The sequence below is a fragment of the Onychostoma macrolepis genome, chromosome 22 (assembly GCF_012432095.1).
Source record: "Onychostoma macrolepis isolate SWU-2019 chromosome 22, ASM1243209v1, whole genome shotgun sequence".
Classification (NCBI taxonomy): domain Eukaryota; kingdom Metazoa; phylum Chordata; class Actinopteri; order Cypriniformes; family Cyprinidae; genus Onychostoma; species Onychostoma macrolepis.
In genome coordinates, this window is record NC_081176.1 from 16566407 (window position 1) to 16590501 (window position 24095).

At 38.2% G+C, this 24095-nt stretch overlaps 4 protein-coding genes and 1 pseudogene across 4 annotated transcripts in view; 4 read left to right on the plus strand and 1 right to left on the minus strand.

The window, feature by feature from the left end:
* Window positions 1–2589, plus strand: part of aox6 (aldehyde oxidase 6) — a 29042-nt gene extending 26453 nt beyond the window's left edge. Inside the window, exon 36 of the mRNA XM_058759448.1 lies at window positions 90–2589. Within this exon, the coding sequence (XP_058615431.1) occupies window positions 90–146 (57 nt within the window). The 3' untranslated portion in view covers window positions 147–2589. The remainder of the gene's footprint in view (window positions 1–89) is intronic.
* aox5 (aldehyde oxidase 5) lies at window positions 1077–23852 on the minus strand. Its single transcript, XM_058759445.1, has 35 exons — window positions 23799–23852; window positions 22639–22696; window positions 22164–22260; window positions 21846–21954; window positions 16358–16484; window positions 16200–16261; window positions 16004–16084; window positions 15784–15864; window positions 15538–15679; window positions 15373–15465; window positions 15128–15279; window positions 14835–14928; window positions 14582–14691; window positions 14190–14374; window positions 13800–13962; window positions 13623–13712; window positions 13354–13523; window positions 6641–6767; window positions 6340–6462; window positions 6128–6224; window positions 5891–6015; window positions 5683–5816; window positions 5401–5488; window positions 5230–5316; window positions 4385–4576; window positions 3940–4170; window positions 3704–3799; window positions 3477–3605; window positions 3323–3397; window positions 3171–3223; window positions 2945–3059; window positions 2674–2739; window positions 1854–2042; window positions 1357–1524; window positions 1077–1129 (listed from the first exon to the last, which is right to left on the minus strand). The coding sequence occupies exons 1-35, from the start codon at window positions 23850–23852 to the stop codon at window positions 1079–1081; spliced, it is 4014 nt and encodes a 1337-aa protein (XP_058615428.1). The 3' UTR covers window positions 1077–1078.
* LOC131529644 (hatching enzyme 1.2-like) lies at window positions 7079–8242 on the plus strand. Its single transcript, XM_058759446.1, has 5 exons — window positions 7079–7147; window positions 7236–7308; window positions 7421–7561; window positions 7645–7762; window positions 7852–8242. Exons 1-5 carry the CDS (start codon window positions 7079–7081, stop codon window positions 8240–8242), a joined length of 792 nt encoding a protein of 263 aa, XP_058615429.1.
* On the plus strand, window positions 9252–10454 carry LOC131529645 (hatching enzyme 1.2-like). Its single transcript, XM_058759447.1, has 5 exons — window positions 9252–9320; window positions 9409–9484; window positions 9599–9739; window positions 9816–9933; window positions 10058–10454. Exons 1-5 carry the CDS (start codon window positions 9252–9254, stop codon window positions 10452–10454), a joined length of 801 nt encoding a protein of 266 aa, XP_058615430.1.
* LOC131529643 (hatching enzyme 1.2-like) lies at window positions 12112–13158 on the plus strand (annotated as a pseudogene).
* Window positions 23853–24095: the final 243 nt, after the last annotated feature.

The following is a 24095-nucleotide window of genomic DNA, read 5'->3' on the forward strand; positions in this document are numbered from 1 at the left end:
TAGTAAAGATAAATATGGTGAAAAATCCTTTAATCCTTGTTATTTGATTGTGATATTGAAATATATTAATATAGTTTTGTTTTTGGTAGGTTGCACATAGTGGATCAACTTCTGGACCAGCTCAGCCGTGGGCTCTGAACATATGAAAACATCATCATAATCCTGTTATTATGTTTTGTTCTGATTTAACCTCTTAACTGTCACCGTCCACCCTGTGGGACGCCTACGTTTACTTCACTATTTTACAATTAAATCCTAATCTAATCATGACAAACTATATATCGTTGGAAAGGTCTAAGACTCCTAAATAGGTATTTTACCACTTTTTTTGTTAAAAAATTATGTAGGAAAAGTAATAGATTAATTTATGACAAGAGTGCACCTGAAAAATCTACATCATAATAGGAGTTCTGACTTTTGTCAGAATCACGCTTTAGAAATCATAAGAAATTATATATTAGTTGAAAACTTAAAATCTCAAAATTCATCCTTTGAAACCCATTTTAAAATCAGACATTGCATTACCATGGAAATGGTACATCAAAATCATGTTACAAAATGTTTTCATTCATGAATTATAAAAATTTAAGTTTTAATAGTGCACTATAATGTCTATGTTCAAAACTGTGAGTGACAGTTAAGGGGTTAAAGCTGTTGTGTGGCTCTTATCAAATCACAAGACATTTATTATTTAAACACAACAGTCACCTGATTTAACATCCAACTATTATCAGCTGTTTGCCAAACGATGATCTACTAAACAAATGAATATCTGCATGCAATCATGTCTCTTGAACAATTTATAGTTATTCAAGCTTATCATTAACATCTTAATTTCATCTCACATAAATCACTTCACTTTGACACTTAGGATTTGCTTTAACATCTATTATAATAAATGTGAATTAAATTAATCTACATCCTACTATTGACTAAGAAAGTTCCTTATTGCTTTTATGAAACATTAACTGCATAATACAAATGTTAGCCAGTTTATGAGCTCAAAGTCTTTATGAAAAGGAAGTGACAGCTTGTTTAAGTGAAGCATTACAAAGTTTGAATAATCTGTTGTTTTTCTTCACACGTTGATGGCCCAGGGTTTGGTTTTTACTTTTCTGTCTGGTGGATTCTGTGTGAGGAAAAATAAAAAAAATGAGAAGACAAAAAGAGAAGAAAAAAGAAATTGTAAATTTGTTTTTTGGAGCCAAAATCGATAAATCTGAAATAAGGTATAATAATATAACAAATAAAATCAGACCTACATGTATTGTAGTGTTATTATAATATATTAAAAACAAACATTTTGAATTTTTAAATTATGAATATGCATTTACTGTATTAACACTATTCACCCACCATCCTGGTAAAGCAGTCTTCACAGGCCATTCGTATCTTTTCCGCAGTAGCAGGAGAAGAAAAAGGAAAACTCTCGGTCAGGCCTCTCTCTTTCCGTGCGGCTGTGATCGCTTCTTTAATGGCAAAGAACAAAGTGCAGCCGAAAAACACAGGAGGCTCCCCGATCCCCTAAAAACAACCAAAAAAATACAATACCTTCGTAACCAATATTTCAACAAATAATAAAATTCCACTGTGCATAAATATCCTATTTTATTCAGAATGTCAGATTACTGAAGTAGAAGAGGTTGCAAACGTTGTTTAGTGTGCTCAAATGATTGAAGTCTGCTGTGAACCTGCCTGACCTGAAGAGTTTTGCAATCATAGAAGCCTAGACGTAACTTTTGGTGATTGTTATGTCTGCAATTATCAATGAATGGTCAATCTTACTATTTATTTGCACAGCTTTGATTTGGTTTCAACTTCTTGTGTTGACATTCAGGTTTTTTTTGTCTTACCTTTGAGGAGTAGATGGCATGAGGATTTTCTGCGTTCCTCAACAGATGGACATTAAGCTGAGGAGGGACGTCACACAGAGCTGGGATTTTATACTGAGAGGGACCCCTGGTCAACAACACACCCTCAGGAGAAAACTGTAACTCCTCTATAGTATAGAGCCCAATTCCCTGGACAAAACCACCCTCCACCTGTAAACGCACACATTTATTAACTGTAGTTATTATTATTATGTGAGTATAGGAGAGCATAAGTCTAAATGGACGTCCATGACATGCGGAGTCCCACAAGGCTCAATTCTTGCACCGCTCTAGTTTTTTTTTTCATTTTCTATTCTTAACTGTTTTAAATTCATTTTAAATCAATTTTTATATAATATTAAAAGTTTAAACAATGCTAAAGTAAGTGCTGTGATGGTAAAGAGAATGTGGGCAAAGAAAGACAAGTGTGTTGGTTAATCAGTTGAAAGTAGGACCTCTGAGTTCTATTTGTTTGGTTTATGATGGTCAAAGTATGTAGGGGTGAAGTACTGGAATAGTTAGGTGTTTTGGAAGGTTTTTTCACTTAGTGCGGAAGAGTTTGAACAAAGCTTGAGAATGTTTGTTTTTAAATTCCTTGTTTTTATCGTTGTGATTATTATTATTATTTTTAATGACTATTTTACTTACTTTTATGTAAAGCACTTTTAATTACCACTGTGTATGAAATGTGCTATATAAATAAACTTGCCTTGCCTTGCCTTGTAGTGTGTGGTCACTGATTTACACCCTAATTATCCAAATTGTTTGTATCTGAAGTACAGTAATAACATATCTTCCATACCTGTCCAACATCCAGAGCAGGGTTTATGCTCCGACCAACATCCATCACGATGTTGGTTCTAATGTTCTGTAAAATATAATTTCACGGTCCACAAAATTTTAATATTCAAATTGCGAACATGCACACATAACCTGAAAAATTGCAGCTTTTTGAATCCAAGCCAATGACACATCAATAACTGTTCATGAATCTTTACTGATATGAGATGTAAGTTCCATAGCCAAATCATATTAATATTTATGAATATAAATGACTAAAAGAAGACAAGCACCTTGTGATCTCCTGTCAAGCAGTCAATTTCCACCTCTGAACAACAGGCCCCGAAAGTAAAGTAGTAGTATGCATTACCCTCACTTTTCTCCCAGTCAACACTGGTATGGGGGCCCCTGATACAAGCAAATTACATATTTAATTATTAAACAATATCCGATCACAGGGAACTGTTTAGTTTTGGCTTAGATGTTTTGCTGTACGTTATTACAAGGTCAAGCACATACATAAAGAAACCTGTTGCTGACAGACTGATCTTCTGGCAATATGCTTCCACCACCTGGAAACATAACAGCAGTTATGTCATTCTCATTTGGCTGTCCATCTTTAATTCAGTTTGTATTATGCAATTGAGTATTTAGATGTCACTCCTACTAACCAGTTGTTTCCAGGTGTAATGGGGATGTTTCTTAATGAGTGGCTCGAGGCGTCTCATTAGTTTCTCACAGCCATTCTATGTGCAAAATAGTACAATTTCAGCCATGAAAAAGACACTCATGTAAATACTTGTAATTCGATAACTGTCCTTATACCTTGACTGCCATCCCGACAGCATCCGTGCCAAAGGATGCAGCAGATGGTGCAGCATTGGGCACATTTCCTGTGCAGGTCTCCTTGATGTGGATCGAAGACATTTGAACCTTCAGAATGCGACTTGCAATCTGCAATTTGAATGTGATGGTTGACATTATCTTGCAAGTGGCATATTTCATGTGATATTTCTATTGGATCCATTGTTCAACACTGAAACTCATCGCACCTGTATGGCTTTTGTGTTGATACCTTGACCCATCTCGGTTCCTCCATGTGAGATCAGAACCGATCCATCTTTGTAGATGTTTATCAATGCTGCCCCCTGAAGAAAATTCCAAGAATATTGTCCAATATTGGATATTCTTTGTAGTAGTATTGACTAATACACCGTGAAAACCTTTAAAGTGATCTTGTGAACTAAACTGCGACATTTTATGTGCAGTCTTACATGTTTTCACCCACCTGGTTATAGAAACCTTTGGAGAATCCAATTCCGAACTTCAGCGGGACAATGGAGATCCCTCTCTTCCTCCAGTGGTTGTGAGCATTAAACTGCTTGATGGACAGACATCGATGGGTGTAGTCAGATTTCTCAAGACACTCGTTCCAGCACCGTACCATGTCATGAGGAGAAAAGAGCTGCTTGTGGTGGGTGTAGCATTTGTCGTCCTTGTACATGTTGATGTCTCTCACCTGTACAATATATATTTTTTGCTTTGCATATTTAGAGAGTCGAAATGAAAACCCCAATTTTATCATGATCTGAAACATCAAAAGTTACCTCAACAGCTCAACATTATAAACCAACAGTTGAGGTTTAACATACAGTCTTTCGGTTACCAGTCCAAATTTCAACCCATTAAGAAACCGTTTGAATTCTGCTTAATCGACTTGTCTTTAATCCCACCTGATGTGCAGGTAAGCCACACCTGGCGGCCACCTCTTGGAGCACGCTCTCAATGATGGTCAACCCTTGAGGTCCACCAAAGCCACGGAAGGCTGTATATGAGGGTAAGTAAGTCTTGCACACCAGTCCACGTCCACGTAGATTTGGAATCTTGTAACCATTATCCATGTGAAGGAGAGCTTTCTCCATGATCTGGTAGTAAATTACAAAAGAAACAAAGTATGTGACTATTGTACATGGGAATTTAAAGGGATAGTTCACCCAAAAATGTAAATTCTATCATTAATTACTCACCTTCATGTTGTTCCAAACATGTAAGACCTTTGTTCATCTTCGGAATACAAATTAAGATATTTTTGATGAAATCCAAGAGCTTTCTGATCCTGTGTAGACAGCAACGCAACTACAATGTTCAAGGCCCAGAAAGGTAGTAAGGATATTGTTAAAATAGTCCTTGTGACATCAGTGGTTCAACCTTAATTTTATGAAGCTACTAGAATACTTTTCATGCACAAATAAATAAAAAATAATAAAGTTTAATAATTCAACAATTTTTTCTCTTCAGAGTCAGTCTTCGATCACAAGAGTACCATGACGCATGAACTTGTCAGTTGCGTTACTATCTATGCAGAGTCAGAGAGCTCTCACATTCATCAAAAATATCTTAATTTGTGTTCCGAAGAAGTCTTATGGGTTTGGAACGACATGAGTGTGAGTAATTAATGATAGAATTTTCATTTTTGGGTGAAATATCCCTAAGTAACCTAGCTCACAGTTCAAGGGATTGGTCATTTATAAATCTAACATTTCAGTTTTTCTTGTTTAAGTCTTAAAAACCAACATACAAAAGAGGATTCATCTAGAGTGCATCCTCCATTACTGTAGTATGTGATATCAGCAGCCAGGATTGTTCCATCATTCATGTATCCAACCTGTAGATAAAAGGCAGGATATAAGCTGTTGTGATGTTGCACAGTTATCCATTCAAAATACTGTTACCAATAGTGACACATTACCTTGTACTTTCCCAAGAAAGGGGATCTGCCACTGGTGATTAACATGTCATCTCCACGTTCTAGTGCACATCGCACAGCACGGCCAGTCCTGTGTTTAAATTTGAGTGTACAGACAATGTACTTAGCTTTAGCATTGTGTTAAAAGCTACTTTCATAGCATACTATCTTTGCATTTCCCAGATACAAGTATTGATAATATTTAAATATAAGCAATAAAGGCAAATACACAAGCAAATAAATAAGAGCCATTCTGTAAAAGGTTCAAGTCTCATTTTGCCATACTTGTAAGCGGCCGTAGCAGCAATGGCAGATAATGATGCAATCTTCATGACTTTACCACCAAATCCACCTCCTAACCTCTTCACATGACATGTGATCTTATTGGAGTCAATGCCAAGAGTGATGCCGACCACTTCCTGTTGAAATTTGGAAATTAGGTCAAAAGTTGAGGAATAAACTCATCAGTTTATGTCCATAGAGCAATACAGACCTGAGTATAAGCTGCATGCTGACTGGCAACATAGAGCTCCAGTTCACCTGCCTCTCGCTTAGGAATCGCAATCAATCCCTGAGTTTCCATGTAGAAATGTTCCTGACCACCCATATACAGCTCACCTGTGAAATATGTAAAAGAATGATAATGTGCATTGTATAAAAAAGTCAAAGACTAGTTTAAAAAGGTATTGCATATGGAGAGATTCAAATATTCAGATTTAATTGTACAAACCCTCTAGTATGTGGTCTGCTTTCTCAAACCCTTCTTCCACATTTCCTCTTTCCAGTTTTCTCTTGGGATCAAAAAATGACTGGTGTTCAATGGCCTCCTTAATAAAAAATAAAGATGTTGTGGTGATTAGTAGAATTAGATGAACACGTTGCGCCTCAACTTTTGTTTATCACTCCATTATAAAGTCTTTTCTGAATATGATTTACAAATACCTCTATAGTGAAAAAGACAGGTTGGATCTCCTGGTAAGTTATGGTCACCTGCTCGGCTGCTCGTTTGGCTTGTTCTCTGGTTTCAGCCACAATGGCACCAATAATCTGCCCTACACAAATGACCTGCAAAGTGCAAACCGACAAGACACAGCATTGCAATGTATCTGAAATGTAAAAGAAGCATTACTGACTAAGAAGTAGTAACAACTACAGATGTATATAGGCTTGAAACAACTAATCTGAGATAGTAATCATTTAGTATTCAGATGTATTTTAAACCAGAGAATATTTATTGTGGTACCTCCTCTTCAGCAAAAAGCTCCTCTGGGTTGCTGAACCAGAGTCTGCGATTCTGACCAGGAACATCCTTGGCAGAAATGAAAGTGACCACTCCGGACATGGCTAGAGCCAACGATGCATCTATAGAGCTGATGGGAAGATAAGGTTGAGACAATGAGATTTGGATTTTCAAAGAAATTAAAAATTGTCCAGCCCATACACTTAATGGATAAATTAGATAAACAAGCTGGGGTACCTCCTTTCATTTAGAAAGGCTTTGGACTTAACAGAGTGTGTACTCCCTTTAGTTACACACATTAGTCTCTTGAAACTAAGACCCTACCCATAATCCCCCAGTAGACCCACCTACTCAGTTGAATATAAAGTCCATGTCTGACAGCACAAAGACACCAAAGCTCAGCACAGGAGCATCCTGAACATCTCTACACACTGAGAAGACATGGACACAAGAGGCTCCCTCTCCATTCTGCTGCTGCTCTTAGGTGTCTTAGAGGCATCTCCTCTTGAGGTAAGATCTTGTCAAGTACCTCCCTTAAATGATCAATGTTCTTCAAATGTGTCATTTTAAGCATCTCTGGTTCTGCCACCAGGAGGAGAGGTTTGAAGGAGTGTTTGTGTCAGAGCCTGAACCTCTGGACATCACTACAAAGATTTTGGAGTCCAACAATGGTCAGGCACCTTGTAGATTTCTATAAAGTGTTTCACATAATACTGAAAAAATATGATCAAAACCTAAAAATATGTTCAGCTGTTTCATCAGTATGTTTCTCTTTAAATGCAGGATCTTCTGAAGTCTTGATTGAAGGAGATCTGGTGTTTCCCAAAACCAGAAATGCTCTCTACTGCTTTAACAACAACTGTTTTTGGAAGAAAAACTCCAACAACATAGTGGAGATCCCTTACATAGTGAGCAGTGAATTCTGTGAGTGAATCCCCTTTAATCCCTAAACATATCTATCATTCATGTAAATGTCATTTTAAACCTTTGGCCCTTTTTGTTTGCAGCCTATTATGACAAATTAGTGATTGCGAACGCCTTGTCCCTGTTTCACTCCAAAACCTGCATCCGCTTTGTGGCCAGATCAACTCAGGCCGACTACATCAGTATTGAGAACAAAGATGGGTGAGAACAATCATACCTTCTGGACTTTTTTACAAACAATTTTAAATCAGATTTATATTGTATAACATCTCTTGTTTCTGTGCTCTCAGGTGCTTCTCTTCTCTTGGCAGAACTGGTGGCAAGCAGGTGGTCTCCCTAAACAGGTACGGCTGTGTGTATCACGGCATCGTTCAGCATGAGCTCAATCATGCTCTGGGCTTCTACCACGAGCAAACCAGAAGCGATCGTGACAAGTACGTCAAGATCAACTGGGAGAACATGTCTCCTGATATGGCCTACAACTTCCAGAAACAAAACACCAACAACCAAAACACTCCATATGACTATGGCTCCATCATGCACTATGGAAGAACAGCCTTCTCCATCCAGCCCGGGCTGGAAACCATCACTCCCATTCCTGATTCGACAGTGGCAATCGGACAGAGGCAGGGAATGTCAGACACCGACATCCTGAGGATCAACAAGCTTTATGGATGCTGAAGATGAGTTTTATATGTATGTGGTGTGTCAGATAAGTTAATGTAGTTCTCGTTCCCGTAAATGAAGAATCGAATGAGGTGATGGTCCATGTCTTTTGTTGGTGTTAAATTTCTGTAATGTGTGGCTGAGTAATGAAAAATCAAGTTAATAAAAAAATGAACATGCAGTAAAATTTGTATTTATTTTTTTTTTCTTTAAAATGAAATGTCTAATTTCATAAATTATCAGAATACACATGTTTCCTTAGCCTTTCTTTTGTCCTCTGGCATAGTTGGGGAACAATGACATATGCTAGCATGGAAAGGTGTGTGCTGAATGTCATAACAAAACAAAGCTTATGGCAGACACAGATTAATCTCCAGGGCAGAGCAAATCCTCAATTACTCCTGGTCAACACCCAAATTATCTTATTTTGTCGCAAACAACAACTACAACTGGATTCCACTAAATCTCTCAGATTTATTTTAATTTTAAAAGTATAATGATGTTTTTAAAATGTAAATCTCGGAGTGGGCTGACAGAAAAAAATTGTCACGCTCTGCATGTCACTAAGCATGACACACACTAAAATCCCCATCATACTCACGCATACTACATCAACTTGTATATGTTTGTATTGCAAGAGTAACTTGGACTGTTGTGAATATTTGCCAAGAAATGGGCTTTTCTTGGAAAAGACATTAAAGTGGTTAGGACTAAAGGAATATTGGGTACAGTTAGTTGGTTCTAAATACTAAATCATGATGAGCTGGACTATGACCTTTACTCCTCAATTCATGATGACGCACATGATGGATGCATTTTTTTGTAAATCTGTCTCGAGAAAGCACTCCCCGTTTACCACAGTTTTGGATTAACAGGTAAATTCAGACATTCCTTCCTCTAGACAGGCTCAACGCCTGGTTGCCCCACCTACCTACACCTACAATATAAAGTTCCGATTCAACAGCTTGCAGACACCAAATTTCAGCTCAGAAGCATCCTGAACATCTCTACACACGGAGACAACATGGACCCAAGAGCTTCCCTCTCCATTCTGCTGCTGTTGGTTGGCATTTCCTTGGCAAACCCTGTCAGGGTAAGATTCTTGTCTAGTCTCTCAATGCACTGAGATGATGAACTTTTATTGTAAGAGTAACATACAACTTTTCTTTTTTCACAATCAGAAGCCTGGCCCTCCTGCATTTCTACCCACACCTGAAAAAGTGGACATCACTACAAAGTTTCTGGAGACCAACAAGGGTCAGGCATCTTGTAGATTCCTCTGAAGCTTTCACAATATTGGGCAATATCGAAAATGTGCTTGAACGTACACATATTGAGTCCTTTCATCAAAATATGTTTCTTAAACTTCAGGATCTTCTGAACACCTGATGGAAGGAGATCTGGTGTTTCCTAAAACCAAAAATGCTCTCTACTGCCTCAACAACAACTGTTTCTGGAAGAAAAACTCTAGCAATCTAGTGGAGGTCCCTTACATAGTGAGCAGTGAATACTGTAAGTGAATCACTTTCAGTCATTGAACATATGCATTTAACTTGTATTAAAATAAACCGTTATTTTTTGTTTGCAGCTTCTACTGACATCTCAGTTATTCAGAATGCCATGTCTACCTTTCACAACAAGACTTGCATTCGCTTTGTACCCAGATTAAATCAAACTGACTACATCAGTATTGAGAATAAAGATGGGTGAGGACAATTATACTATACAAACAGGAAACATTTCATTGGCTTAGCAGAAACTCTTTCACAACGTGTAGCATTTTAACACAAAGTGATGATAATTATATTAATATATTAACTTTTCTCTCAGGTGCTACTCTTATCTTGGTAGAATTGGTGGTAAACAGGTGGTATCCCTCAAAAGGACCGGTTGTGTGTATCACGGCATCATTCAGCATGAGCTCAATCATGCTCTGGGCTTCTACCACGAACACACCAGGAGCGATCGTGACAAGTACGTTAAGATCAACTGGGAGTACATCCCAACTGATAAGGCCAGCAACTTCCAAATACGGGACACCAACAATCAAAACACCGCATATGACTACAGTTCTGTCATGCACTATGGAAGAACAGCCTTCACCACTCAAGCTGGGAAGTACACCATCACTCCCATTCCTGATGCAACAGTGGTAATAGGACAGAGGCAGGATATGTCTAACCTCGACATCCTGAGGATCAACAAGCTTTATGGATGTGTTGTTTGAGATAATTTAATACAGTTTACCAGTCCAAAGATTAATAATGTAATAAGGTGATGGTCTTTGTCTTTCATGGTTTTTCCAAAATGTTTGATGTTGTTGGGGGATACAGCTATTAAAACTTCAAGATGAAACATGAGCCTCATATTTTTTGTTATTAAAAATCTTTCTTTCGATCTTTTTGAAATGATCAAAAAGTTTGAAGTCACTTAGTAGCCGTAACTTAACATTCATGTTAAGATTAGTGCAGTGATATCTGCAAAGTATCATTATATTTACTGATATTTACAAAACTGTAGAGTTTTGACCGAGAAAATCCTCAGTAGATAAACATAATCACATCATGACTAACTAGAACAAAATGTAAAACTACGAGAACTGCGATACTCTTCCCTACTCCTGTGTTCCCTCTATTAGACGTTTTGTAACCTATTGCCTGCCAGAAAGAAACTAGTAGTCACAGATTTCAGTACATGTAATGCTTCAACTTAAAGGGATAGTTCACCCAAAAATGAAAATTATGTCATTAATTACTCACCCTCATGTCGTTCCAAACCTGTAAGACCTTCGTTCATCTTCGGAACACAAAGATGAACGAAGGATCCTTACACGATCCAGGTTCAGAAACGTAGCAAGGAGATCGTTAAAATAATCCATGTGACATCAGTGGTTCAACCATAATTTTACGAAGCTATGAGAATACTTTTTGTGCGCGAAGAAAACCAAAATAACGACTTTATTTTTTTTTTAATATACTCTTTGCGCACAAAAAGTATTCTCGTAGCTTCGTAAAACTGAATCACTGTTGTCACATGGATTATTTTAATGATCTCCTTGCTACGTTTCTGAACCTTGATCGTGTTAGGATCCTTGCTGTCTATGGGAGGGTCAGAGAGCTCTCAGAATGCATTAAAAATATCTTAATTTGTGTTCCGAAGATGAACAAAGGTCTTATGGGTTTGGAACGACATGAGGATGAGTAATTAATGACAGAATTTTCATTTTTCGGTGAACTATCAATGCAACTAGCACAATTCGATTTTTCAACTTAACTCTGATTGTCAGCTTGTGGAAAATTTAATTTTCTTTTTAATTTATATCCCATGTGTTAGTTACCTTCAGTACTAAACTTTTCTCTCTCTCTCATTTTCTTTAACATGAGGAAGATCCATTATTGTTTGACTCTAAAGTTGAAAACATTACTTAAAAGAACATACTAAGGCTTCAGAATTGCAAAATCAGAGTACTGTTTTAACCCAGCTGACTTCTCAATGCTGTGATGACAATGCACATTTTTTGGATGCTTCCAATGAGATGTTCTCTCACATTGTTTATAAATCTGTCTCAAGAAAGCACTTAAATGTTGTGGATACTCCCTGTAAACAATTGTTTTGTGGTGTCAAAAAGCCAAGACTTACAGCATGTCCATTTCAGTGGATTACAGTCTTAAGTACCTTCTCTGATTATGTAGGGTTGGACTAACAAACGAGGTCAGAGTTTCCTCCCTTTAGTTACACACATTAGTCTCTGGACACTAAGACCCTACCCATAATCCCCCAGTAGACCTACCTACTCAGGTGAATATAAAGTCCAGGTCTGACAGCACAAAGGCACCAAAGCTCAGCACAGGAGCATCCTGAACATCTCTACACACTGAGAAGACATGGACACAAGAGCCTCCCTCTCCATTCTGCTGCTGCTGTTTAGTGTCTCCTGGGCGTATTATTTCATGGTAAGATCCTGTCTAGTCTTGGACTCAAGAAGTTGAAATTTTCTCACAAGTAATATAGATAATATTGAAAATATTGATATCACTACACAGATTTTATACTCCAACAATGGTGAGTCACCTAGTAGATTACTGTAAACCCAACAGATGCTATTAAAAAATAACTTTTCTCAGATGTTTCTCTTTAAATGCAGGATCTTCTGAAGTCTTGATTGAAGATCTGGTGTTTCCCAAAACCAGAAATGCTCTCTACTGCTTTAACAACACCTGTCTCTGGAAGAAAAAACTCTAATAATGTAGTGAAGATCCCTTACATAGTGAGCAGTGTATTCTGTGAGTAAATCACCTTTAATCCCTGAACCTATCTATCATTCATGTAAATGTCATTTTAAACCTTTGGCCCCTTTTGTTTGCAACCTATTATGACAGATCAGTGATTGCGAACGCCTTGTCCCTGTTTCACTTCAAAACCTGCATCCGCTTTGTGGCCAGATCAACTCAGGCCGACTACATCAGTATTGAGAACAAAGATGGGTGAGAACAATCATACAATATTAATAAGAAACAATTAACAGGCCATATTCCAAAAAAAATATTTATTTCCTCTCTACTGCCAGGTGCTTCTCTTCTCTTGGCAGAACTGGTGGCAAGCAGGTGGTCTCCTTAAACAGGTACGGCTGTGTGTATCACGGCATCGTTCAGCATGAGCTCAATCATGCTCTGGGCTTCTACCACGAGCAAACCAGAAGTGATCGTGACCAGCACGTCAAGATCAACTGGGAGAACATGTCTCCTGAAATCAACAACCAAAACACTCCATATGACTACGGCTCCATCATGCACTATGGAAGAACAGCCTTCTCCATCCAGCTCGGGCTGGAAACCATCACTCCCATTCCTGATGGGACGGTGGAAATTGGACAAACGCAGGGAATGTCCAACACTGACATCCTGAGAATCAACAAGCTGTATGCATGCTGAAGATGAGGAAAAATTAAATATGTATCATGTGTCTGTAGATGAATAACGGAATGAGCTGATTCTTTGTCTTGTGAAGGTTTGCAATTTCTGGAATGTTTGATTGTGTTGGGGAAAATAAAATGAATCAACATGATCAAAATGTTGTTGTTTAAATGTGTTATTCCATAAATGTTGAATGAATTGCGTTCCACTTACATGATCTTTGCATGAGCCCTTGTGCTGGTTACCATGGAAACAAACAGTTCTCCTTTAACAGATGGGATGTCATCGTAATACACAGCTTCTCCTGTAGCCTGCTGAAGGGCAGCCTGGTGTATGTTGGGACGTCCCACCGGGTCATTAGAAGACTGAGTCTCTGGTACAAGCTGTAATTGAATTGGTAATGAGAAAGTTGTTAATCACACTTTATATGAAAATGCAAGCTTTGTTTTGAGTTTGTTTCAGTGTATCTCAGTTCTGCCTACCTGGAAAGAATGGTTTCCTTGCGGCACCTCATTTTTGAAGGGTTTTAATGCGCTGAGATACTCTAATGGCAAATCATTCATGCCAACCTCCTTTAGCGACAACATAAAAAAAAAACAATTTAAGTAGGACTTAAATAAATTGTCCTGCTTTTAAACTAATAATTACCATAATCATACCTTTTGTTGGAGCTCCAGCAGCACTTGCATGTAAAACTTGAAAAAGAAGCTGAGTACTAGAGCCTTGCGATACTCTTCCCGTCCACCAGGGATAGTAGGGGGCACAGAAATTTCGTCTTCTAAGAGCTGCGTTCCCTCTGCCAGAAGTTTCTCATTCCATTTTCTGCCAAGCAAAAATAAGTGTTCACTGACTGGGATGTATACAATTTAGCAACACAAAATAATGCAGGTAGCGAACCAGATTTCGTTAGTCGTTCATTTAATGGTTAAGTTTTGGCTTTTCTTTTTCTAAGCAATGTATTTGTTACCTTCAGTAAAACAGTGTACAGTCTGTTCTCTTATATACAATATTTTCGGATGTGAATTATGTAGACCTTGAAATGGCTGTACCTTCCCATCAGCTCTTTACAGGTGTGTCTGGCTTTTACCAGAGTTGGTCCCACACCTCCATAAAAAATATCCAGATTTTCCACCACATTTGAGTCATGTCTGAACACAACCCTCATGCCAGTGTTCACTATGGAGAAGGCGAACTCTCTGCGCTGTGCCTGGCGAAATGCTGACACAAACTCCCACTGTAAAGCACAGGGATTAGCGATTAGCTTTTCAGAATGGAAACTGAATTCCTAATGTATTTGTAGTGTAAAAGTGAATTTGTGGTTAAAAAATGAAATTAATGGAATTAGCAATGACTAATAGTCTTTTAGGGTAACTGTGTTTGTTTTATAGGCTTTATTTTTAGCATTAGCTTTTGTATGCATCCTCCATTTTGATTAAAGTACCGGTCTTGAGTGAGGAATGTCAATAGTCAGCAGAATCTCATCTGGTCGTAGAGCCGTTTTACCAAAGTCTGTGAAAAACTCCTCACTTAGACAGATCTCTCGACCACCATCTGTATTCAAGACCAACGGAAAAATTTAATTCTAATTAAAAATATTAATTTCCATGTCAAATATATTGGAAACTGATAAATATTGCAAAAAGGCAGTTATAGGCAATTATGTACAAATAATAATCAGAATATATTGCCATTACCATTAGAAACAATGTGTAGCGTGCACTCCGCTGCTGCTAGAATGCTGCTCAAGTCATATTTGGGGTTGGCGCTCAGGATATTTCCACCAATGGTCTTGAATTTCCAACATAAATTTGTAACATATAGACAAGTAATTAAAACACAAATTTGTCATCAAAATTACTTTTGGTCTTGCATGAAATGTTAATTTAACAATACTACATTAGCTACCAACTTAATATTATTTTTGTGTATATATTTCAGTCCAACTGTTCCACTTAATTCCTCAAGGTGATTTGTTTTTGCTACTCACAGCCATGTTGCGTATCTGTTTGCCGGCCAAACACTGTAATATTTGAACTAGGGCCTGGTAAACCCTGCTTTTCTGTGTCCCGAGTTCCTCAATTCCTCGCAGGAGGACATCCTTCAAAACGGACAAACTGCATCCTGCCCCTACAGTTACACCTAAATAAAACAGCGTTGTTGAATGTACTTTGGGCTTTAATATTCGTTAAATAAGCAGATGAAATGGTGATACATTATTTATCCATGATTTACCATTGTTTCCCCATTTGATAGTTCGAAGTTCTGGAATACTTCCACCATAGATCACCAAAGGATGGACGGTTCCCTTCAGATTCATCTTTGGCCCTGTAAAAGTACAGAAACAGGTTAGAAGGATGGATGGATGGATGGATGGATGAACTTCTTCTTGAAACCAACCTATGGTTGTGTTCCCAACCAAAAGTGGTGCATTGGGGTATTCAGCTTTCAGCTTGATTAAATCCTTCAGATCAGCTGGTGAAATCCACCTGACCTTTTCACCCTGGAAAAAAAGTTGTTCTGCTTTTTTCTTTCCCATAATCTGTTGGAAAGAAAGGATATAACAATATATATATATATATATATATAGTGGCCTGAAATGTCCACATTTATATTAGCTACCACAAGAACACACGGTTTGCTCACCAGTAACTCTGGGGGAAAGATCAGATCCTGAGTTGGGTCCAGGGGTAAGACATTATCCATGCTGAAAAGTTCTCCAGATATCTACCAACAATAGCAGTAGCAGTTATCAACCTATATTTACCAATCTCTGTCTACTTATAACAATAATCAGGTGTACTACTGTAATTAGTGATAATGTTTAAGAAATTCTAAACATTTTTGTGTCTAAATATTATCTTACATCAGATTCATTGTTGTGAGAATTGCTGTTTTCCATGCAACATTTTCCATTTCCATCACCATTTTGGCAAGATATCGGAGTCTGTAAAAATATGAATCATGTCACTATAGAGCACTCTATAGTCTAATTTTCATGTATGACTTTTCACTGACTGACTAGATATTTTTGTTTTCTACTAGTAGTTAACAGTTCTTACATCACAGAATGTTTTAAATCCATCAATTATCGGTCGATATCCAGTACAACGGCACAGGTTCCCTTTGAAGAAAGAAAACAGGATGTTTAAATTCTTGTTTTCTGTGTTTGAATTAATAATTCTAAAAATGCAAATTAAATCAATGAGTATTTAAATACCTCCTAGTGTCTCTCGAATGTCCTCCATGGTTGGCTGTTGGTTATTTCTAAGTAATGTGTACATGGACATCACCATCCCAGGAGTACAAAACCCACACTGAGACCCATGGGCCTTTGCAATACGCTCCTGGTGAACAACAACAACAACAAAAATACCGAAATGGTGTGTTCTGGATTACCCATTCAATATATCCAGTAGTGGACAGCAACTTTTTACTTCGTTACTTACTTAAGTACAACTTTCAAGTATCTGCATTTTACTGGAGTATCACTACAAGACGGTGTTCGAATTTTATTGAGTGCACTGCAGCTGTTCTCCAGTCAACAACTCACTGATTCAAAGAATCCGATCAGGGGTGCGTTTCCCAAAAGCAACTTGGGTCGCAAGTTCTCTTGTTACCAATAGAGTTCAGTGGAACTAACAACCATAGTTAGCTAACAATGCTTTTGGGAAACACACCCCAGAGCGTGTCTCTTGTTTACAATTCACAGAATTCACAAGTCTGACTCAAAATAAGCCAAGAACAGGAGATCCCCAGAGCTACTCGTAGAAGTTGCTAATGCTGAATTTTAGCATTTATTATTGTAAATAAAAATAATATTTAGGTCATAAGCCCGGTTATATTTAGGTTTAAGCCCACTGTATGAAATGTTTGAACGTAGACATGTCCATATTTGTGACCCTGGACCACAAAACGTCTCAGGTTACGTATGTAACCCTAGTTCCTAGAGGGAACGAGACGCTGCGTCCAAGAACGCTAGGGGAATGCCTCCAGCGTGACCACGCTCTGATACAAATGTAATCTGTCCAAAGGATGGGCGAGACGTCACGGGCGGGTGACGTAACGGCCAGGAGGCATAAAAGCACGTGCGGTGGAACCGGCGTCAGCTTCAGGAATGAAGCAACCGCTCGTAGGGATGCCGGAAGTATGGCCTTGAGACGCAGCATCTCGTTCCCTCGAGGAACTAGGGTTACATACGTAACCTGAGACGTTCCTCTTCAGGAACTCGAGCTGCGTCCAAGAACACTAGGGGAACGAGATCCCTACGCCGCCAGACTGACAAATCCCTGCCTAGTGTGGATGGAGCACAGCTAGGGCGAGAGAAAAAAGGCCACAGGTGGCTAGGTGGGCGGGGCCTGCGTCCCGAAGGCCAACTTCTGAAGAGTGAGTCTTGATCCCCAAGAGGGGAGAGCAGAGGACTCGAGGCTATGGAATAGCATCCTGATCCACCACATAGCAAACGCTCTCTGGCCGGAGGCCTCAGCCTCTGGAGGAAACATGTACTAGGGGGTGTCTACCCACTGAAGGTCACCGAGAAGGGCGCGGTAGGCCGGCATAGCCGCCCGGCCAGAACGGTGCTACCAGAAGTAGACAGACCTCGTGCCAGCGTACTCTCGCCAGAACTCCCGGGAGCAGAGCGATCGGGGAAAAACGTACAGACGAAGCCTCGGCCACGTCTGTACCATGGCATCCAGCCCCAGTGGAGCTGGATGAAATTAGAGAGTACCAGAGGGGACATGCGCTGTGTACTTACCTGAGTAGCGGAGAGGTCCACCTGAGCCTGGCCAAACACTCTCCAAATGTGCTTCACCCCCTCAGGGTGAAGCATCCATTCCCCGGGCCTCAGCCCCTGCCTCGACAGGATGTCTGCTCCCACACTGAGATGCCCAGGCATCTTACAAACAACACTAAATAAGACTCACAACACAGATCGACAGACACACAGAGTAGCGGTAGCTGAATGACAAAAGCTGACACCGGTTCCACCGCACGTGCTTTTATGCCTCCTGGCCGTTACGTCACCCGCCCGTGACGTCTCGCCCATCCTTTGGACAGATTACATTTGTATCAGAGCGTGGTCACGCTGGAGGCGTTCCCCTAGCGTTCTTGGACGCAGCTCGAGTTCCTGAAGAGGAACCAGTCTTAGGTTGCTGGGGTATATTTGTAGCAATAGCCAAAAATGCATTGTATGGGTTGAAATTCTAAATTTTTCTTTTATGCCAAAAATTATTAAGATATTATGTAAAGATCATGTTCCATGAATATATTTTGTAAATTTCTTACCGTAAATATATCAAAACTTAATTTTTGATTAGTAATATGCATTGCTAAGAAATTCATTTGGACAACTTTAAAGGTGATTTTTTTGCAACCTAAGATTCCAGATCTTCAAATAGTTGTATCTCGTCCAAATATCGTCCGATACTAACAAACCATACATCAATGGAAAGCTTATTTATTAACTTATGATGGTAAGTGTGGTCCAGGGTCACATTTGTGAATTACCATCTAAACAGGGTAGGTTATATATACAGGTGCATCTCAATAAATTAGAATGTCGTGGAAAAGTTCATTTATTTCAGTAATTCAACTCAAATTGTGAAACTCGTGTATTAAATGAATTCAATGCACACAGACTGAAGTAGCTTAAGTCTTTGGTTCTTTTAATTGTGATGATTTTGGCTCACATTTAACAAAAACCCACCAATTCACTATTTCAACAAATTAGAATACTTCATAAGACCAATAGTAAAAATAAAATAAAATAAAAAAATACATTTTTAGTGAATTGTTGGCCTTCTGGAAAGTATGTTCATTTACTGTATATGTACTCAATACTTGGTAGGGGCTCCTTTTGCTTTAATTACTGCCTCAATTCGGCGTGGCATGGAGGTGATCAGTTTTATGGAAGCCCAGGTTTCTTTGACAGTGGCCTTCAGCTCATCTGCATTTTTTGGTCTCTTGTTTCTCATTTTCCTCTTGACAATACTCCATATATTCTCTATGAGGTTCAGGTCTGGTGAGTTTGCTGGCCAGTCAAGCACACCAACACCATGGCCATTTAACCAACTTTCGGTGCTTTTGGCAGTGTGGGCACGTGCCAAATCCTGCTGGAAAATGAAATTAGCATCTTCAAAAAGCTGGTCAGCAGAAGGAAGCATGAAGTGCTCCGAAATTTCTTGGTAAACGGGTGCAGTGACTTTGGTTTTCTAAAAACACAATGGACCAACACCAGCAGATGACATTGCACCCCAAATCATCACAGACTGTGGAAACTTAACACTGGACTTCAAGCAACTTGGGCTATGAGCTTCTCCACCCTTCCTCCAGACTCTAGGACCTTGGTTTCCAAATGAAATACAAAACTTGCTCTCATCTGAAAAGAGGACTTTGGACCACTGGGCAACAGTCCAGTTCTTCTTCTGCTTAGCCCAGGTAAGACGCCTCTGACGTTGTCTGTGGTTCAGGGGTGGCTTAACAAGAGGAATACGACAACTGTAGCCAAATTCCTTGACACGTCTGTGTGTGGTGGCTCTTGATGCCTTGACCCCAGTCTCAGTCCATTCCTTGTGAAGTTCACCCAAATTCTTGAATCGATTTTGCTTGACAATCCTCATAAGGCTGCGGTTCTCTCGGTTAGTTGTGCATCTTTTTCTTCCACGCTTTTTCCTTCCACTCAACTTTCTGTTAACATGCTTGGATACAGCACTCTGTGAACAGCCAGCTTCTTTGGCAATGAATGTTTGTGGCTTACCCTCCTTGTGAAGGGTGTCAATGATTGTCTTCTAGACAACTGTCAGATCAGCAGTCTTCCCCATGATTGTGTAGCCTAGTGAACCAAACTGAGAGACCATTTTGAAGGCTCACGAAACCTTTGCAGGTGTTTTGAGTTGATTAGCTGATTGGCATGTCACCATATTCTAATTTGTTGAGATAATGAATTGGTGGGTTTTTGTTAAATACCTAACTACATAATACTACTATTGTTAGAAATTGCAACAAAATTAAAATAGAAATATAAACTTTTGAACTGCAGGTTTCGTCTGGTCAGAGGAGAACTGGCCCCCCGACTGAGCCTGGTTTCTCCCAAGGTTTTTTTTTCTCTATTCTGTCACAGAGGGAGTTTTGGTTCCTTGCCGCTGTCGCCTCTGGCTTGCTCAGTTGGGGACACTTAATTTCTAGCGATTATCGCCGATTTGATTGCACAGATACTATTTAAACTAAACTGAGCTAGACAATGACATCTCTGAATTCAATAATGAAATGCCTTTAACTGAAAATTGAAAATTGAGTGTTTAATCTTATCATTATACATTACTGACACTCTATTCTCCAATTTGATACTGTTAAGTGCTTTGACACAATCTGTATTGTAAAAGCGCTATATAAATAAAGGTGACTTGACTTGACTTAAATGTGAGCCAAAATCATCACAATTAAAAGAACCAAAGACTTAAACTACTTCAGTCTGTGTGCACTGAATTTATTTAATACACTAGTTTCACAATTTGTGTTGAATTACTGAAATAAATGAACTTTTCCACGACATTCTAATTTATTGAGATGCACCTGTATATATATATATATATATATATAAACAAAAAAAAACATAATGTTAAAATAACGTAAATTGCATCTATACCCCACTTCCGTAGCACTTTCAAATGATGTAAAAGTAGTATGTAGTATTTTTCTTAAAATGCTGTCATCTTTTTACCCATTTTGTTTTTATGTTGTATATTTTGTAGCATATTTGCTTTATGAGATGAACATAATTAATCATAACGGGTTATCAATTAAATATCCATCTTCAGGAATTATCTGTAGTATTAATAGTACAATAAAATGATTAGTTCGTCCGCAGTACGGACCCTTCTATTGACTCTAAGGAAAATGATTTATCTGGCCACGACAAATAATTTCCTTACTGAAACATTGCTCCCCGAGCATGTAACAAGACCGGACGTTAAAGTGACTTCGTTCTGAGAGCAGCAGACACAGACAACCAAGTGTGAATACATATGGATGTTTATTAAACTACACTACAGGGGAACATGTAACATAGAACTAGACACAGACATACACACATTAAACATAGATGCCAACGCAAGGAAGGCATGGAGAGAGAGAGAGAGAGAGAGAGAGAGGGAGCGCTCGCGCGCAAGAGAGAGTATGGCAGGATTTTAACATCAGCTAACTACAATCTGTTATGAACCATTAGATAATCACATCACCTTAATTAAAAGGGGTCGAAGCCTAGAAGCGCATCTAGATAGTTAACAAGCGGTTACTTGCATGGGTTTTGTGGGTGCTGAGTAAAGCATCCTGGTGCATGTATAATGCGTATTCCTGGTGGATTCAAGACGTTACAATTTATATTTGGAAACATTTTGTTTTTCCTATATACTACATGAGTTTTTTTTTTTTTTCTTTTTTTTGCACACCTGAATTATCAGTAATTATCAGTATAAGCAGTGACAGGGGGATGTATAAAATTGAGTATAAAAAAAATTGCAAAATATCATCAATCAGTACTTTTTACTTTTAATACTGAAGTACATTTAAAATCAAGTACTTTTGTACTTTTACTCAAGTAAAATTGAAAAGCAGTACTTAATACTTTTCCTGGAGTAACATTTTATTAGAGTATTTGTACTTTTACTCAAGTACTTGATTTGTTTACTTCTGAGAAGAGAATCAGCTACCTGAACAGGATGTAGTTTAGTCTCGGTGCTTCCAATGCCTTCGACGGTCACCACGGCCGCACCATGCAGAGAACAAATCGGCTGTAGACATGCATTTACTGACCAGTGACTGAAGAACGGGTTAAAGATTATAAAACCACATTTATTGATGACTTTTTAATTTAAAATGTCTAGAGTGTAAGTTATGATAAAAAAGAAGAACTTTAGCGACATCTGTATGGTTTGATGTAGAAAAACACTGTTAACCAACATTGCTTTGTTTGTTTTTTTCACATCAAGTTTTTATGCTGTTAGATTTGTTATATGAGTGAAAGATACAGCACAGTATCCTGGATAGGGTCATATCTGGAGACCATCACAGTACAGGCCCCACATCCCCCTCCACCACAGCCATACTTGGTGCCCGTCAGACCCACTAAATACAAAAACAACACACTTTTTTCTTTTTCTTTCCTGTAAGATATGTAAGTTACGGAGCCTCTAAGGGGACATGGTGATGGGAATTAAATATAAAATAAGAAAATATATTTAAAAAATATGATTTAGTGCTTTTGTGTGTGACGCAAAAGCTTTGCAAGCAAACACAAAAGCAAAGTTTCTTGCAAGAGAACACAAAAGCATTGAAATATAATTTTTCCTCACATCATTCAGTTTCTTTAGGGGCTCTTCATAACTTAAATATAAAAAAAGATTTTAAATATTATAAATATATTAAATTTAAGTATATCTAATAAATATACTAAACATCTACACCATTCTTTTTTAGAGCATTGTCTTATGGAAATTACCGTACCTTTTCTTCGCAGGTATGCCACTAACATCTCTTCTGGATCAGCATTCTTCTCCACTATCTTTACAGAAAAACAAAACAAAAATAAATCAATTAAAAAATTAACTAACCGCCATTGCAAATTTTGTGATATCTGTCAAGCCAAACATCATTCAGCGTGTGCCACGTGAGAGGACTGGATTTTGGAGACCAACATGTCTATCACACACATACACACCAGTGAATTCATGTCACTATTTTCTTACTTTTATTGACTTCTGGGAGAAATGTGGAAACTAGAAACATATTACAACAGACTTCAACAGTCATAGTTAGAGTGTGTATGTGTGTGGGAGGGAGGGACAAACACATGATGGTCTGTCTAAGCGTAGAAAATCATTTTTATGGCATCATACATGAGATGATTTTGTTTGGCAGCCAGCTGACTGTCATGTGCCAAAATTCTGACATGCATGGTTAGTCACGCTATTTCCTCCTGCGTATTTTCAAGTTTGGTTATTTACTACGATTATGAGAAGACTAGAAATGATCACTAAAAGGATAGTTCACCCAAAAATGAAAATTGTGTCATCAATTACTCACCCTTGTGTCGTTCCAAACCTGTATGAGTTTCTTTCTTATGTTGAACATAAACGAAACTATTTTGAAGAATTATGGTAATAGTTGATGGTCCCCACTGACGTAGATAGTATTTCTTTCCCTACTATGGAAGTCAGTGGAGACCAACAACTGTTTAGTTCTTCAAAATATCTCTTTTTTTTTGTTCAACATAAGAAAGAAACTCATACAGGTTTGGAACGACACAAGGGTGAGTAATTGATGACACAATTTTCATTTTTGGGTGAACTTTCCCTTTCATCTCAATAGAAGTAATAATAATGCCATTTGAATCACAGCTTTCCTTCTTTTGTGATATTAGCAAATTAAGTCGAAAACTAATTTCATTTTGTACACTTTTATTTATGGACTAAATAAATCTTAAAGCTATAGTGATATATTAGTAATATTATGTTCCCCCTCAAAAAAACTATTCAGACAAAAAGTCAGAAAGACTGGACCATTTTCAGATAAGACAAAGCACACATTGATCAAATTGAATGTTTGTGCCTTAAATATACAGATCATATAAAACATATTATTTAAAAACAATATCTGTAACATACCCTTTTGCCATTAATGTAGAAAACAAGTTCACTGTTCACAGATACAGATGACATGATGAGTTGAGAAGGATCGTAGTGCTCTGTTTTCTGCTGGAGATGCTCCTGGTTTACTGACCATCAGCTGAATGAGCGACTGACTGACTCACATCACATGTTACAGGCTTTGCTTTGCTTTTTATGGTTAAAATGCAGGAATGCGTAAAGAGGACATACATGCAATCGTTTTTTCCTCTATTGTTATATATTTATTTATTGCTTAGGAGATTTCTTTATTCACTCATTTCACTTCCTGCTCTC